Genomic DNA, 17,895 nt, shown 5'->3' with positions numbered 1-17,895 from the left:
TGGGCCCTCCCCCTGTGCTTGTTGCTCCATTTCAGAGTCTATTGCCTCCTCTTTCCTGGCTCCTCACAAATCCCGGACCTCTCACACTTCTCTCCTAGTAGGCTATCTCCTGGTTGGATTGGGCACACATGCATGCTCAGTGCACCCAGCTTGGCCAGCTGGTTGGAAGAATGGTTGTGGATTTGGGAGCCATTCTCTAGTTCTTGGCCCCAGAACGCTTCTCAGCTGCACCTGTTTTCTTGGGGTGCCATAGACCCCACTCTTGGAAACTTTTAAAAATGTGTTAACAATCTATTAGTTATTATTATGGTGCTCAAAATGTCTTATGTTTTGTCAGTGAGGACTCCTTCAAATTGGCATGTTGTCTTATTTCTCAGTCTCCATTAGTCTACATAGCTTCCTTGCTCACCTTGCACTTTTATTTTTAAAGAAACCAAGATATGACGCTAAGTGTGCTCATTGCTACTGGGTCATGGTTTCTAAATAAGATTTTTTTTTTGGTCTTTTTTTTGAGGATTCTTCTGCTGTTGATAGCTTACCGTGTGTCCCCGAAAATAAGACCGGATCTTATATTAATTTTTGCTCCAAAAGATGCATTAGGTCATATGTTCAAGGGATGTCATCCTGAAAAATCATGCTAGGGCTTATTTTCTGGTTAGGTCTTATTTTTGGGGAAACATGGTACAACTAATGAAGGGTGGTGGAAAGAAAACTTCTGCCCAGTTTTCAGTCGGACAGAGTTGTCCAGAATTGCTAAGGATATGTGTGGATTGCAGCTCTGCCCTTCACCCTGTTCCTGCTTGGTCATTGGCCTGTCAGGCCCTGGTGGTCAAGTAGTTGGGGACATTCTATTAAAAAGAATTCCTCTTTTTGAGGGCAGAAAGACATTTTAAAAGACTTTTCCTGTAAATTTGATTTGCTAGTGGTCCTTTTTCTACCCTCTTACAAACATGAAATTGCAAGGAAATAACTCTTTGTTACAGAAACTCCAGTAAAAAGCTATTAACAGAATTGCGCCTCTGTCTACCATCTCATTGCTGTATATTTTCAGAAATCATTACTGGCTGTTTTTCAAAATTAATATACCTTAATAGAGCATTTACTTGCCTAAGTTTAAAGTTCACTCCATTTTAATGTTTATTCTCTTGAGTAGCCCATCAAGAGAACAGAAAAAATGATTTTTATTTAGTATTGTAGTTTGAGATAGGAGAGCTTTTCTTTTCTTTTCTTTTCTTTTTTTAATGAAATAAGGCATCCAAAAGTAGTAATGGCCTAGGAACCTGAGTAAGAAGAATTTTTCGAAGATATGCACCTGTAGGTTCTTCTCAGTTATAGTTACATAGAGTGTATTTTATTTTGATTTTTAATTGGTGCTATAATCTGTTCCCTCCTCTTTGATTCTTTGGCTTGATAGTTTCCTTTTTTCTTTTCAAGTCAACATTTTTTACAGCTGCTGGTTTATCATTACCTAGAGTGGTGATTTATCTTAAATTAGTAACAAATCAGTGTTGAAGTATATACTCTTAATATGCATTTCCTTTCCTCTGTCTTTAAAAAGTAAGGTTTTATGTTTCTTAGAGTGACTACAGATTAAAATAGTAAAGCTTTGCAGATTAGGTGCTCTGTAATGAACATAGATGGGGCAAAGATCAGAGGACAGCATTAAAGCTACCAGGAAACAGCAGCAAGCTTTCCCTGTATTGTGGGATAATCCATTAGGTGATGCTACTCTCAGTTCCTTGCATGATATCCAGAGAGACCTGACTCCTTTCGCAGGGAGTCTGCCTGAGTTTTCCTTTGTTGATGAGAAGACTTGATAGAGATTTTTTCTTATATTGAATTCTTGAATATTATTTGAAATTTGGTAAATTAATGCCATTTTTTTAAAACTAGAGGAAAGGGTGAAGTTCATTTGAGCTGTTGGTGACATGTTTTTACTTAAAGATTAGCTCTACTACATTGGTTTTACTGACTAATCAGGAGTCTTTATCAATTCTTTGTCATCTGCCACTCCACTGCTAGGATAGTTTCTAAGCTGTAAACTTACAAAGAAGCTTAAAAATGACCACTAAGTACAAATAGTCTGTTTTATTGGTGTAAACATTTTAAAACCTACTACAGTGTTTCAGTTTTTCTGTCTTACATTTTTATCATACCCTTTCATAACTTTTCTTATTTTATCTTATAACTTTGTTTTAAAAACACTTGATAAAAATTATTTTTTCCTAAAAGATTCACTAATGAATACACTGTTTTTGTTTCATATTTGGTGCGTATATATAATGGATGATTGGTAACATAGGTTAATGGTAGCTGCCTCCTTTTTTTTTGTCACCTAAATTCACGGCATATTCTGTTAAACAATTTGATTGTAATTTGGATGTTGCCATTTATAAAATCTTTGAAAGGGCTTTGTAATTTGGTATAATAACAAGTGAAAAAATAGAACCTCTCTAAATGCAATGTGGCATCCTGGAACAGAAAAGTGACATTGGTAGAAAAACTAGGGAAATCTGAATAAAGTCTGTAGTTTGATTAATAGTAATATACCCATGTTAATGTTTAAATTTTGACAAATTCTATGGTTATATAAGATGTTAACATTTATGGAAACCAGGTAAAGGGCATATAAGGAACTCTCTTCATATTTAGTAGAAACTTAATTCATCAAATGCTTTAAATACGTGGCCATCTGACTAAATAGTGGTGTTCTAGATGCCAAGGGTGCATAGAGGCCAGAGACTGGGCTCTTTGTTCAACAGTCTAACAATCTCATTAGCAAGTCAGGTCTTCTTCTTCACAAAAAGATGAGTAACAGTACCTTTACATGGCAACCTATGCCAGTGAATGACACAGAAGTCCTGTAAGATCGTAGACACGTGGGATGTTTGGAGAAGTCTTGGCAGAATAGGTGAAACATGAGCTGAGCTGGGATGGGTGAATTCTACTTAGATAAGTAATGGAGAGGTAGTTCTAAGAGATGGGGAAGATGACATGACTTTTTTGGGGGTGGGGGGAATTGCCAGAGGTGATGCAGGATAGGTTCATTGGAATGGAAATGAGCTAATGGAGACTTGTGGTAATCAAAGTATGGGGTGATAAGGGTCTATCTAATATGGTGGCAGTAGAAATATAAGGAATTATTTGAGCATTGATAGGATTCGGTGATTATGTTGGATACAGGAGCACAGATGAAAAACAAATCGATGGTGACTGATAACTTTACCCAGTGGAAGTTACTTAGAGGATTTGTGTTAAACCCTTTCATTTTCAGGTGATGCTGGACTGCCAAGTAGAATTGTCCGGGAAGAAGTTAGACCAGAGTACTGGAGCGTGGAAGAGGAGCAAACAAATGGTTAGGACTCCTCCTCTTTAGGGAGCAGCTGTAGATAAAGCCAAGAAGGAAATCTAACAGACTGCTTCAGAGAGGTGTAAAGAGACACTGTGGTAATTACAGTGTTACTGAAGCAGCTGGAGGAAAGTTTCAAGGAGGATATGCTGCCTCTGGTTGCAGATATGTCAGAAAGAGAACTGAAATACTGAAATACTGTTTTCTTAATTGTGGGCATAGAGTCCCAGAGAGCAGTGTCCAGGCTCTCGGCCTCACGTGGAAAGGTGCTGGCTCGGGTAGTCGATGGTCGTCAGCTGTGGCTAATTGACCATCAGCTGTAACCAGTTAGCCAATTAGCCCCTGATATGACTGCCGTGGCTGCGCTGGAGAGTAGAGTCAGGAGTCGAGTGGAGAGTCGAGTTGCTTGGTTGGTAGGCAGAGAAGCGGACGGCCGGTTGCAAGTCGTGTGACTCCAGCCTCCAGTGAGACCATAGTGGTATGACTCCCCTACCTATGGCTCCGTGGGTGTTCCTTTTTGGCCTAGCCACATCCTGCGTGCTTATGTGGGGAGTGGGACTAGAGACCCCACAGGCCGCCTCGCACGACAAATGGCGCAGTGAGCAGGGTCTCCCACACAACACTTAATGGTCATCAATTTTATGAGAATGGTGGACCTGGTTACAGGGGTTTAAGGAGTGAGGGTGTGTGTGTGTGTGTCGTGCGGGGCGTCCGGCGGGGTCTCTGCTCCCGCTCCCCACATAACGCAGGATATGGTGAGGCCAAAAAGGAACACCCACGGAGCCATAGGTAGGGGAGTCATACCACTACGGTCTCACTGGAGGCTGGGTTCACTGGACGTGCGACCTGCTGTCCCTTTTGTCTGCAACCCACCGGCGACTCTCTTTCACTCTCCTCCACTCTCCTCGGCTCTCCTTCGTAGCCGCAGCAGTTATATTAGTGGCTAATGGCTCAATGGCTACAGCTGACGGCCAATCAGTCACAGCTGATGGCCACCTACTACCCGAGCCAGCACCCCTCCACGTGAGGCCGAGAGCCTGTAAACTGCTTTCTGGGGCTCTGCCCCCACAGTGTGTGTGTGGTGGTGGTGGTGGTGGTGGTGGTGTTAAATGGAGACAGCAAATTTACTTTGGTTTTTAAACAAGTTTGTGCGAAAAGAAGGATACATTATACATACATACAGGGAAGTAGCTGACGAGGGCAAAAGAAGGTGATTTTAATTAAAGTTAACAAACATTTATCAAGTGCCAGTTATGTGCAAGACACTATGTTTGGGGCAGTGGAGGACACAAAAAGTGATTAATAAAATAGTGTTTTTCCTTCTTGGAAAAAATGCTGCCTCAAGTTCTTTGGGAACTGGATAGGTGATTCATTTCAAAATGCTAGGGACATGTATTAAGCTTGCAAACAGAAGGTCAAAATCAGTGACAGAACAACTGGGGATGAGAGAGAAGTGGCGAATTGACTGAGCAATGAAACAGGGAGGACGTGATGCAGCTTGTGCAGGTCCGGGAGAGAAAAGGGGGACCCTCCTTCCTCTGAGGCACAAGGTAGTGTTAGAGCTATTTTGAGGTAGAATAGAGCTCAAGTAAGGATCCCAAGACGTGTTCACGTTGAATGGCATGTGCAACAGACCGACTAGGGGTATATTTTCTACCCTTGAACGAAGTTCCTGGTCAGATGGAGAAATGAGGCTGTTAGTGCTTACTTTTTGACCTGTGAAAGAAATCTAAAAGTGAAATACCTGGATCACCAGGGGTACTGCTTTTGGCTGAGGGTTATTTTCTTTTTTTAGTATTTAAAGAAATAGTCATGTATATTTTTAATTGCTCAGGTATGTGAATGTCTCAGTGCCTGCAGTTAACTAGGGTTTGTGTCACACGTAGACTCACAAACTTTAGAGTGTCGGAAAGGTGATAAGAGAGACATACATGCAGGCTCTTAATAAATCCTTGCCAGTTGAACTCTGATCTGAGACAGAAAGTAGCTACGTGACCGACCCGTACACACTAAGTGTTAGGTGACTTAGAGGAGAAAGAGAATTGGAGCAATTTTCTGGCAATTTCAGTTGAACAAGGTCTTGAAATAAATTTGCCATATATTTACCTGAAGGCCGTGTTTTCTTCATAGATGTTATTTTCAGCACTTTTAGAAAATATGATTGTGTGTTCATACTTTTTGGTCACAAAGAAATAACAGTACCTAAAGAATTATGAACATGATTTTGGTCACACAAATGATTAGAAATACATTATTTTGAGCTATCCAGTTAGGTAGTGCTTTGGCAAGGCTTTGGGGAGCTTTGGTTGGTGGAGTATCTAGATTACTGCACTGATTTTCCATTTTATGTATGTAAACGTGCCTTATAAGTGTTAGTACTATGTTTTACTGACAATAATTTAACTGCATGTAGCTAGGAAATAGGTGCTGGTCAATTGGAGAAAAGAGCTAATAATTAGTGCTATACTTCAGCTTTTATAGTCAGACACAGGAAGACATGTAGAGAGGGAAAAGAAGGAGATTAAAGTAATTTGGGGAGGAGAAAAAATACTTGCTTTTTTCTTTGATGTACTTTCTTGAAAAATAAAAGCATTTCAAGATCCTTCTTACCAGTGGAGGGGAGCAGAATTTGCTACCCTACACATTTTTTAAAAAAGCTATTTAAAAAAAAAAAAAGTGAAATCCTGCTTAGAAAATTATTGAAGAGACTGTGGCTACCATAAGGTGGGCCTGAAAAGTGATTTGTTTAAAGGCATTAATTGAAATATAATGACTACAAAAGTTAGAGAATTTCTCACCACTTATTTTCAAAGAATGTTGTTAAGCAGGGTCTCAATTTGAAGGGATTTCTGTTGAGGGACATACTCACTTACATCCTTCTGTCACCTCCCTGCTTCCCCCTCCCACTAGAAGAGGCAGCAAGGCCGCTCACAGCCAAGCCTGATGCAGCCTGCGTGGTGATTCTGCCTCTGCTGAGGTCAAGCACTCCCATTTCAGCCTCTCGAGGGCTTTCTCCATGTGTTGCCAGTGTGCTGGTAAAAATGACTTGAAACTCTTGTCAGCACAGTTACTGGTGCATGCATCACAGTCCCACTCAGATAAACCTGTCACAACACAGAGGCGGCCGCTGGAGAAGAGTACAAGGGCAGGCCTCTAGCTTTTCATTCGAGCATCACTAAACGTGCACAGAGTGCCCAATTATTTCAGCATTATTGAGCAAGCCTACAGGAGGACCCAAGCCTTGCTACATTAGATTTTCTTTAGTAATTTGCTCAAGTACCGCTGAGGACACTTAAAGGGCTTAAAACGGTGGCTGCAACCAGTTTCCTTTTCTGGGTTGTTAATTCAGGTTTTCTCTTTCAAATTAACTCTCACTGCATGCTGTGCAGCGGTTCTGGGAGAACTGTTTAACACTAATTTTCTCAATTTTCAGCTTTTTTTTGTTCAACATAACTGCTTTAACAGTTAGTCACGTATATGTTTTGATTAGAAATGTATGATAGCAAGGCCTTATGTTTTGGAGAACAAAATACTGACGCTTTATTAAAGAAATGTGAATTTCAGCTACTAAAAGTTAGATAATTTCACTATTTAAAAAATTAAGTATTTACTGTGCATTGCAAAACCCTGAAATCTAAGTTAAAAAGAGCATTTCTCCATTATATATCTCCATCCTCCCACTTTAAATATATATCTTTCCTTCATGGATGCTGTGTTTTCCATGATCTTTTTGCACCTCTTTTCTCTCTGTTTTTTTTTGGGGGGCGGATATAGGGAACAAGTTCAATATCTTTGTCTCATTTCTCACAGCAGCAACAACTCCAGGCCCAGCATTTATCACATGGACATGGTCTGCCGGTGCCTCTGACCCCACACCCTTCAGGGCTCCAGCCCCCTGCCATTCCACCCATTGGTAGCAGTGCCGGCCTGCTGGCCCTCTCCAGTGCCCTGGGAGGCCAGTCCCATCTTCCAATTAAAGATGAGAAGAAGCACCATGACAATGATCACCAAAGAGGTGAGTGATTCTCTCGGGATGTCAATCTGATACTACCTACCTGCTGCTGGAGGTAGGTTCTGGATGCCATTTTGTTTATTCTGTCTCTGGATTTGATTTTATCATCGAGTAAACAAAGGATTTCCACCAGAAGGTAAATTAATTATGGGAAGCCATCTTTTGCCAAATGATAGATGCCCTAGTGGTTGGCAAGGTTAACGCAGTCCCAGTGGCAGAGGGTCCTGTTTCCTGGTTGTTACCTTTGATCCCTTGCTGCCTCCCATGTTCCCCTAAATCAGTAATGAAACCCCGTGAAGCTCTGAGTTGGAGATAGTGAATGACATTAATAGCTAATTTTGACCGAATCTATTTTGGTGAAAGATTTACTGATTTAAAGCGCACTTTATAGTTTCACAGAATCATTATTTATAAATCAGATCAGCCTGTATAGTGCAGTAAGTCTCACAGGTAAGAAAACAATTTCAGTAGTCTTAGTAATTGAGAAAAGTACAGCTCAATTTAGTGAAATCTGTTTGTTTAACTACCTCTCTCACCCAGTCTGTTTAAAAGCATGAAATTAACTCATTTCTTCTGATAAGAACACAATTGTTAATGCAACCTAATTGATTAAAGGGCCAGTTATGCTCCTTCTAGATTGGTTTTCTCCACTAAAGTAGGTGATGGTGCAGAGACCTTTTGATGTGACTATATGCTTGTATGGTGCTTGCTAATAATTTTTATTAGTTAATGGCAGAAAAGCAAATGAAAAAGTCTCTCCCAGCATTCCTTTGTGGAAATTTACTTAGCACTTGGGTGGTTCTTTGGTTGGAAGGGTGTGGTTCATAATTAAAACCTCATATCTACTGTTGCAGTGTCATTACCATGAATGATAATCTTAGGTAAATGATACTTATCACATAAAATAAATTTCCCATTTCTGATGTTGGAAGCACTGTAATATTTGTCATCAGTTATCTTAATACCGTGGTTCAGAGCTAAGGCATAATTATAAACACTTTTATAAGTGGGAAAGTTGATAAGGAATATGAATAATAGGAATATCCATCTTTGGTTTCTGAACTTGTGTCAAAGGTAGATGGGCACTTTGTGAATCTGATCAACTACTGTTAATAATTAACTTTATTGCAAAGTTGTCGTCTGTGCCTCTTGTTATTTAGCAGAGATCAGGTTTGATAAATGGGTGATTTTATGTGAACTAACAAGTACTTTTCTTTTTTTATTCTCCCCACCACGTGATCTGCGTGTGTTGTTGCTGTTTTGCCTATAGACAGAGACTCCATCAAGGTAGGACTCAAATTCACAGATGAAGAAATCTCTTCAAGGGGCTTAGAATCATCTGAATATATCTAGTAATGGATTCAAGATTTAGAGAATGATTTGGTGGGCTTTACCAAATGGTGGTTAACTGTAATTTTGGATTACTTTCAGTTGTGTGGTTGAGATTTTTGCAAATATCAGTCCCATTTTCCTATCAGAATCATATTTGTAGACCACGATTAAATTAGAAGATCTGGCTTGGATTGCTCATTTTATTATGTCTTGCCACGTAAAAAAGAATAACTGCTTTTCTTCAGTTAGGCTTTGGATATAAGATAAGTAATAATGAAAGGAAGTAAATAAATTGGTTTATAAGGAAATGCACGTTAGTCTTGTATTTTGGCAAATAGTTTCATCTTATAAACCTCTTTATCAAAACGTTTGTATAAGAGCATTTTCTTCACCAAAAAAAATTTTTTTTTTTAATTTAATAATATCTTGGTTTCCAGGATAGCAAGTTACTCTCCTTGGGTTTGGCATCTGTCTTACCTGCCTCCTTTATCTCTTTATAGACAAGTTGTCAGGAAAGGGGAAAAGTATTTAGGCCCTAATTATTTGGATATGCTTGTGTAACACCCAAATGGGATGTGCTAAGGATCCCTGAATTTATACAGCAAGCAAACAAGAAAGACAGGCTCCCATGGCAGGAAATGAATAAAATATGAAAATTACTTGATCACTTTGGAGCCAGGCAGAATGTAAATGTGCTACTGTACTAGGCATAATTGTGTTATATATGCCATTGTATTTTGTATAGATTAGAAGGAAAGGACTGTTCTCAGGCATTGGCCAAATCACCGATGCTGTCAATGCCTTTCCTTGTATTTTGCAGTACAATGTTTGGGAACATAGGCAGTTGTGTCTGTTGCAGTTTTTAATGAAGTTGTATATCTGAAGACTACTATCTTCCCCTGGGACCACATGTGCTGTTACTTTGAATGCCTCTTTATTCCTTGTCATTTTACAGTAAAAGGGAAGTAGGGTTTTCTCCAAAGCCCTTAAATAATGGTAAATAAAAATTAAGTGTATCTATTTTTCCCTTTAAGAATCTTTGTAATTTGAAAGGGCATCTGCACACCCATAGAAATGTCAGCATTTATAATTGCAACTTCACACATTGAGTGATTTAATTATACATTTATAGTTGTGTATTTTGTTGCACAATATGCATATCAATACCTAGATTAAGAAGCATTCTAGAGTGTAGTAAGTGTTCCATATATGTGTACTTACAAAGTAGTAAGTAAATGCACTGACCACTATTAGCTGATAGCAGCCTTTGGAAAGCCTGTCGAGTTATTCTGAGGCCATAATGTAAACCTTCCCTTCCTTCCTTATGATAAATACATACCTTTAGGCGGGCCAGTGAACTAAACAAAAAGCCTCTTCTCCTGCCTCACTCTCAGAAGACTGAAAATATTTATACTCTAGTGCACACTTTTGTATTCCCTTACACCAGAGTAGGGTGTATTTTGAAATCATCTATACTCATTCAGTATGAGTCGGAGTGAGTATCTACATCGCTAGAAGCCAGAGAAAAACAAAAAGGAAATAGAGGTGAATGATTGCCATGATTTATTATGGAATTGTAACCATAAATAGATTTTGGAGGGGGAGTACCGTTCTCAAATTGGAAGTTGTGTTGTGTGAGGTTTGGAGCTATCCTATGGTTTTGTAAGGTGAAATAGTTTGCTAATTTTCATAAATGTTCTGTGATGCTCAGAGCAGCAGTTAGTTGCTTGTTCCATGCATCGTCTTCATCCTCCTGTAAGTGGTTCCCGGTTAAGAGGGGCTTTTTATGACTGTCTGCTGTGTGACTTGAGATGGTTTTTATCAGCCAGAGCATGCCAGTTGCCTGCAGCTGGAGTCAGGCTTGTATGAAATAATTTATTCATGCCGGATAATGCTCCTTAACATTTAACAGGTAATGAACGTGACATAAATTTTCTTCTTGCTTTTAATTTTTCCCTTTCCTCTTCTAACGTGCAAACAGGCAGCTCTGGTACTCTAAATAATAAGTAATTTTTGGCCATCTGTCAAAAGGAAATTTCAATACAAATTTAAATTAATGGTGCCTGAAATTTTTTATAGCTCCTCTAAAAGCCTCTAATGTGCAGAAAATTCTGAATCTGCTGGTAGTAATTAGTGTTGCATGTAATGAGGATGTGGGCAATGTTATACAGCCCCAGTGTAACATTTTGATATGGTAGCAAAGTTTTGATTTATACAAGGTTGTGCATGGGCTTAATTGTCAGAGAGACGTTAAAATGTTTTCTTGACGTTACAGATTATTAAACAGGGCAGATTTCAGAATAGCTCATAAAATACAAATTTAAACTTAATGTAAAGATTCAGGTAATTAAGGTGCTTTACCTTCAGGTGTCAAGTAAAATGAAAGAAAATCTCTTGCTAAGGTTGTTGAGCCTTTTCCTCCTTTTTCTTTCTCCCCTCGGAAGTTCTGTGGCCACTAAACCACAAGTTATTGGCTTCATTGATCTTGTTTTCTATAGTTCCAGAGGTCAAGTTCATTCCTAAGCCTGTTATTTGCAGACCTGTATCTGAAGTTTTTCAACAAGGTGGAGAATGTAAATATGGACCTAAAGGAGAAATCACTGTAGGGTCCCAAGAATCAATTTATTTGGTGATGAGAAACAAGAATGGTGTGTGTTCTAGGGCTGTTGACAGCCGCTGGTAACTTGGCTATCAGTGACAGCGTGTGCCCAAGAGTAAGCCCCAGATTTGGGGCCTGAAAATGGCTAGAAACAGACTAGGACCCACTCTCGTGCTTAGTGATAGTGTGGAACACCCAAATTTAGCTCTCCAAAGGGCTCCCCAAATAACTTCCTACTTTTTTTTTCCCTGGGTGGGGGCTTTCTCACAGTCTTCTGGACTGTTTAGAACTGTTGCTCCTATCCCTTGAAAAGATGTGAGTGAAACCAAGGAAAGGTTTTCTGAGGTTATGATACCTTCTTCCCCTGCCTATCCTTCTCACTGGGGGTTAAGAGGTAAAAGCGAAAAAAAAAAAAGGTTAAAAGCGAGTTGGTTCCAAAGTGGCGGCAGACAGGGCATCCTCACCTACTGCCAGTTGCTTCCCAGTTGCTGAAGGTACCAGTTCACGAAGAGGATGCTTCTGGCTCCTCACAATACTCAGTTTTCATCTGAGTGGCTGGAGTGAGGGTAATGATGCAGAGCTGTGAAGGACAAATTGCCTAAAGCTTGGTAGGAATTTGAGGTTGAGAAATCAGTCTAATTACCCCCTCCCAAATGTCTACACGTTCTGATAATAACTCTTAACAAAAAATGGGCACCAAAATCTAGACCAGCTTGAATATAAAGAGTAAAATTCACTATCAGCAGCTATAGATTAGCCCTATGACCTCTCCCAAGTTGATATTGTGCATGGTTTATTGCTTAATAAGTTCATTTTATGTATCTACATGGTCCTCTTGTTTTTTATTCTGAATGCAACAACCTCCTCGTGTCAGACCTATAAAGGATTTGCCTTTTTTTTTTTTTTTTTTTTTTTTTTGGTAAAATATAACGCACTTTTTTTACCTTTTAAGTGGTGGTGTTTTTATTTTTATTATTTCATTGGAACGTCTTTCCCAACAGTATGATCATTTTTAGTTACTCCAGAAACACTGTAGCATTTTAAAATGCCAAGTGCAATGTTTGGGTGTTTTCACACAATTGTAGTTTTTGCTAGTATAATAATAAGTATGGATAGTGTACTTTAAAAAATTTACATATATAGTTTTTTTTCCAAGTTAAATGCTTTTCTATGAGTGTATATGCTAGCATTTTGTTGTTGTTGTTGTTTAAGGGTTTTCATAATGATCATTCATTAGTTATATCTAAGACAATGCCTGTTTATTCTGCCCCAGCTATATTTTGGTGTTTATTGTATGTAGCTGACTAAAATGTCATTCATTGCTTTTCTTCTTGTCTCTTCAGTTAGTCTCTGTTGGCACTAAAGTTTTACTCATGGAGAATTAGACTAAGGCTTTTTTTATGTTCAAAGTGAAATGTATGATTCAGGCCAAGAAAGCACTTTTGCCCTCATTAATTGGGTGTTACAGGTGAAAGTGTGTTTTTAGCCTGAATCAACAGAATGATTGCTTCTGTTTGCCACTTCACTTCATACATCAAGATTTAATGGTCAAGGTTCTGTTCCAGGATCTTGTGTGACCTGTAGGACTTGGTTCACCCTACCCCCACCCTCATTTTTCCTGTCTCAAGGAATATACCAGACTGAAAATAGTGTGCCTTTAATATGTTTAATTCCTCAGCATGTACTGTATGGGCGAACAGCAGAGACAAAACCACTTGAGGAAAGTGGGGCCAGCAGGACAGGTATAACCATAAGGCCAGGGCAGTTTTAACACTCTCATCTCCCCCATTCACCTGTTTGAGATAGCAGTGTTTGTAATTTTACCCTTTGGGAAAAAGCTTGGTGGGAGAAATTTGTATTACTATAGACTTTAGAAGGACACGTTATAGAAAGACCAAGGCATAAAGCAATAGAAGGCTAGATTAAAAAAAGTAATAGATGAAATTGATAAAACACTAAAAAGAGGGTATAAGAGAAAGGAAGAGGGAGGGAGGGAGGGAGGAAGACACCACCACCCAACCAAACTGTAGTGAGGCTTGCATGATCTCCTGTTTTCCTCTCAGTCATCAATAACCAGAGAAAAGAAGCTATCTAGGTAAGTGCTGTGACGTGGACACTAACCTAGCAAAAACTAAGGTGGATCCCTAGTACCCACTCAACCCCACTGATGTGAGCCAACTCCCCACTGCATGTGTCGCTCATAGTTTAGATGGCAGCTGTGAAGGTAGCTGATGTACGCCTCTCCTTATTTCCTACATCAGTAAACGGGAAGGTGTTAAGGCCCTGCCCAGCGTGATATAGCCAGGGCCATCCTCAAAGGAAAGCTTTTTGTCTCATTCTTTATTAAAATTTTGAAACATACTCAGAAATAGAAATGACACAAAGATCTTTAATCTATTCAGCATCCAGGTACAAGAGGTATCAATATTTGGCAACATTTTTATCTATTTCTTTCTTTGCTGAGAGATTTTAAAGCAAATCCCAGGTAGCATTCATTTACCCTTGCATACACTTCAGTAAGTAAAATGAAAGCATTTCTCTAAATAATAGACATTGTTCTGGTAACCCTAATCATTTTAATCACTTATTAAAAATAATTCTTTGATGTTTCCTAATACTCTGTCTATAAGCAAACTTGGGTTATTTCAAATAATTGGTTTGCTTGAAATGGGATTCAGATAAGATCCATTTCATTTTGTTGTCATATCTCTTAGGCCTCCTTTAATCTAAGACCTTTTCTCACTTAAAAAATGTTTCCTGTGCCACTGACTTGTTGAAGACCCCGGGTCAGCCTTCCTGTAAAACGGCCCCTATTTCAATGTCTCTGTGTGCTTCCTTGCAGTGTCACGAACGCTTTCATATTAGGAAAAGTCTTGTTTCTCATGATGGGCGAGTGGGTAGAAGTCTAGGTCTGTATGTGCGTGTTATGTTGGTGATGAACAGTTTAATGAATTTACCAATAATTAAGGGAGTGAAGTGTCTAAAAATGTATGCTGGTCATCAGTAAATAGAATTCTTTTTTTTTTAATCCTTTTACCTTTAAACACAGGCTAAGATGTATTTGAAATCCAACTCTACTTTCCAAATACAAGTATTCTTTAAGATAGGCTTTTTAAAATACATTTTTAGTAGGATTTTAAAAATATATTAAGTACAACTATTTCCCTTTGGGTGGTGTCCCTAATGCTTTATTCCCCAACAGTCAAGTTCTCTCCTACTAAATTGTTAACTCCTTGAGGGCAACAATCTTAATCTTCTTTATGGAACTACATAGAAGGGCAAATCAAGTCTTAGTTTGAGAAGGGAATTGTAATACAATTAGGAAAATCCTGACTATGCTAGAAATCCTGGCTCTCCTTTTAGGTAAGCTGTGTCAGTGGATCTCAAAGCTATTCTGGGAATTTTTTTCCAAGCATTTGGAATGTAGATGTTTTCCTATGTTATTCAATCCCATCCTAGAAATGAGTTCTACAATAAAAATTGTACAACAAAGAGTATGTTTCAGCAAAAGTTGGCTCTAGCATTAGCCAAATAAACATAATGGTGATATTTCATTTTGGGTGTTGGGTTATAAGGGAATAGTTTAATTTTTAAAGCATTCCTTTCAAGCATTTAATGTTTAATTCCTTCAGTTTTCAGAAATAAGATGGTAATGTGATGTTAAATGTTTGGCTACTACTGTTACTAATTCTTTGTAGAGGTATTTGTTTCTACCATGTATTTTACTAGAATTACCTTATCAAAGAACAATCAAGAACTTTATGGGTTTATGATGCATTAATTTGTTCAGTGTTAATTGATACTTGCCTCTAGGCATATAAGCTGTGTGAAATGTAACAGGTGCCCTAATTCCAGAAAATATGTTTTAATTGTTTGTTTATCGAACAGATGAGTAAATATCTTTAGGGCATAGCTGGTCCTCAGGTGGTGAACATGAATGGATTAATGATGTGAGTGGAGCAGACGTGCTTGTTTGTGTGCCCTCCTGCACGGATCACCAAGGCAGAACAAATATTAATTAACAGGGGCGGGCTGGTTGTGGGGTCTGTCTTGCCCAGCTGATTTTTGGCAAAGGTGGTTCAATTCTTTTCTGCCATAAACTAACCCATTTAGTCACGAGAAACATTTTTATCCTGATTGTTAACGTCTTTAACTTTCTTAATTAGAATGCATTTTGTTTCTTGCAAAAATATTGCACCATAAAGTTTCTAATATGTAACTGACACTTGAATTTCAAAAGCATTTATTTCTCAAAATGTAGATAATTCCTCCAAAAGAATTAGTCTAAAGAATCGTTCACCATCTTTTTTGTTATCTGATAAACAATTTCCCATAACCCACTCTGGAAAAATCATAAAGTCACCCAGGAAGAAGCTTAATACTCTCACTTGCATTCTTTAATCATTTCTGCTGTGATACTCTCAACCTGGTGCATTTTGTCTGATATAATTTAGATACCTTCTAGGTTAAAGACTATATGTTGGGGCCACCACTAACAAGGGTTGTAATTTTGGACATGAAGAGAAGTCATTATTATTACTAATTATTAATATGGCAGCTGTCTTGGGACAGGATTGAACAGAATGCGGGCTACATGAAAGAAGATTAGAAGGGAAGTTTGCTGAGTGCTGCATACTATGTTCTTATTTTCTTGAGTAATTATTTTGAATGAGCTTGCTGTTAGATGAAAGTGTATTTCAAGATTAAATAATGCTGTTTAGACCTATCAAATCTAAACTTTGTCTTAGAAATGAATAATTTAGTTGTTTTACTTTGAAACTAAAAGTTGAACAAAGTATTTAAGTTGGTCAGATTCATTATTCAAAACCAATCCATTTACTTCTGTGTGTAATAAATTATACAGCTTTAAAAAAACATTTAAGCTTCAAGTACTAGTAGTTTTATAACTTTAATTCTTGTTTCTGTGTGGTAGTTGTAATTGGTGGCTAAGCCCCGTCTCCCCGCTCCTCTAGGTTCAGTGATGCTCCTGGCTTTGCTTCACAAGAAACGGAAAACAACATACACATGCATGTAATCCACTCATGTGCAGTCTGCCTTTCTTATACAGTTGAATATTCCATCCCTCTTCAACCACTAAGTGTTCACAAAGAGCTTACACTTACTTTCCTGTCCTTCACCACCCTCCCCTTGACTGAATTGCTGGCAGTGAGGTGGAAGTTAAAATGTCTTAAGTATTCTTGTTGTAAGTGAACTTTCTAAGATATGGCGATAGGGTGAGCATGAGGAATTCTTTTTCATGGAAATAGACTCATTATTTACTTGTATCACACCCTAAGGATTCTTGAACCGTTTTTCTGAAATGAGTACTTTCTAGTTGCTCAGTGTTGAGATGTAAGGGGAGTAGGTGGGGAGGTAAACAGGTTTAGTGATGCCACCCAATGAGAGAAGCCAAGCCAGTAGGCCCATATAATAACACCTCATTTTTATTTATTTTTCCTTATGGTCATTTTAATCATTCTGGAAATTTTTGATTATTCCATTCATTTATCTTTTTTTAAACTTCTGTTTTCTCGAACGACATTTGGCCTTTTGAACAACAAAATAAAATTGGAAATGCTAATGTTTTGAGCCAACTAAAGGAGGAAAATAAAAATGTCACCATGGTAACAAAGCTGCTTTCTAGATGGTTTCCTAAGATATGCCTGAACTAGAAGCAGATGTCTGATTTGAGAATCTTGCCTCCTTCAATGTAAACAAATAACTTCTGGGCAGGTGTTGGAAATAATATGGAAATCCTATTAAGGGGCCCAGGGTTTCTGTCAGTCAGGGAGCCCTTGCCACAAAAGGGCTGGTTGTCACATAAAGGAGCAGAGTAAATTCTCATTAGGCTTGAGCTTTTCCCAGGAAATGATTGTCTCGGTATGTTCTTTCTCCTGTGAATCTGAATGTAAGCTGTTGCTTCTACTGATCTATTCACTGGCTTTATTTTTCTCCTCTTCATTTGCAGACCCCCCCCTCACCCCTGCCAGCCAGTATTGGTATTCTCCCACCTCAGCTACCCCTTCCCTTTAGATTAACACTTGATCTGTGTTACTGCTCTGAGAGTTGTGACATTTGTGATTTTAACCTCCCACCCTGGGTGGGGTAAGGTAGGGGAGGAGGGGAAGTCAGTCTTCATCCCAGGGACTGTTGAACCAGGCTGATGAGGCCGAATGCTGAGAGCTGTTTGGAATGGGCATGGCGAGCAGCCCTGGTCCTGAGTACCTTTCTGTGTACTTTACCTGGAGTTACATTTTTACCTATTAAGCATGAAGAGACAGCTTTTTATGAACTTTTAAACCCGGCATGATTACCTGGTAAGCCTCTAAAACTGCACTGTCCAATATGGTAGCCAGTAGCCACATAAAGCTATTTAAATGTAAATTAGTTAAGAGGAAATAAAATTGAAAGACCCCGTTTCTCAGTTGTATTAGCCAAATTGGAAGTGCTTAGTAGCCACATGAGGCTGTGGTAACGGCCCTACCAGTGCAGATACAGAACATTCCCGTCGTGGCCAAGGGTTCTGTTGGACAGGGAGAGACTCGGGCCTGATGAGGAGCTTGCTGGGTCTGCTGTTTCAGCTGCGGGAAACCGACGTCCAGT

General features: G+C 38.9%; 1 protein-coding gene across 7 annotated transcripts in view; it reads left to right on the top strand.

Moving 5' to 3' along the window:
• Window positions 1-17,895, top strand: part of LOC109449935 (TLE family member 4, transcriptional corepressor) — a 143,649-nt gene that overhangs the window by 66,843 nt on the left and 58,911 nt on the right. For 3 of the 7 annotated variants that reach the window (XM_074330588.2, XM_019736684.3, XM_074330587.2), the window contains 2 exons: window positions 7,163-7,364; window positions 8,632-8,648. In XM_074330588.2, the coding sequence (XP_074186689.1) occupies window positions 7,163-7,364; window positions 8,632-8,648 (219 nt within the window). Of the gene's footprint in view, window positions 1-3,274; window positions 3,356-7,159; window positions 7,365-8,631; window positions 8,649-17,895 lie in introns of all 7 variants that reach the window. The other 4 variants (XM_074330584.2, XM_074330585.2, XM_019736689.3 and 1 more) reach the window with 2 other exon arrangements.

Source organism: Rhinolophus sinicus, chromosome 16, assembly GCF_057876585.1.
Source record: "Rhinolophus sinicus isolate RSI-liver-muscle chromosome 16, RSI-T2T, whole genome shotgun sequence".
In the NCBI taxonomy this organism is placed as follows: domain Eukaryota; kingdom Metazoa; phylum Chordata; class Mammalia; order Chiroptera; family Rhinolophidae; genus Rhinolophus; species Rhinolophus sinicus.
Note: the sequence above shows the minus strand (reverse complement) of the source record. Positions and strands in the feature narration are given on the sequence as shown.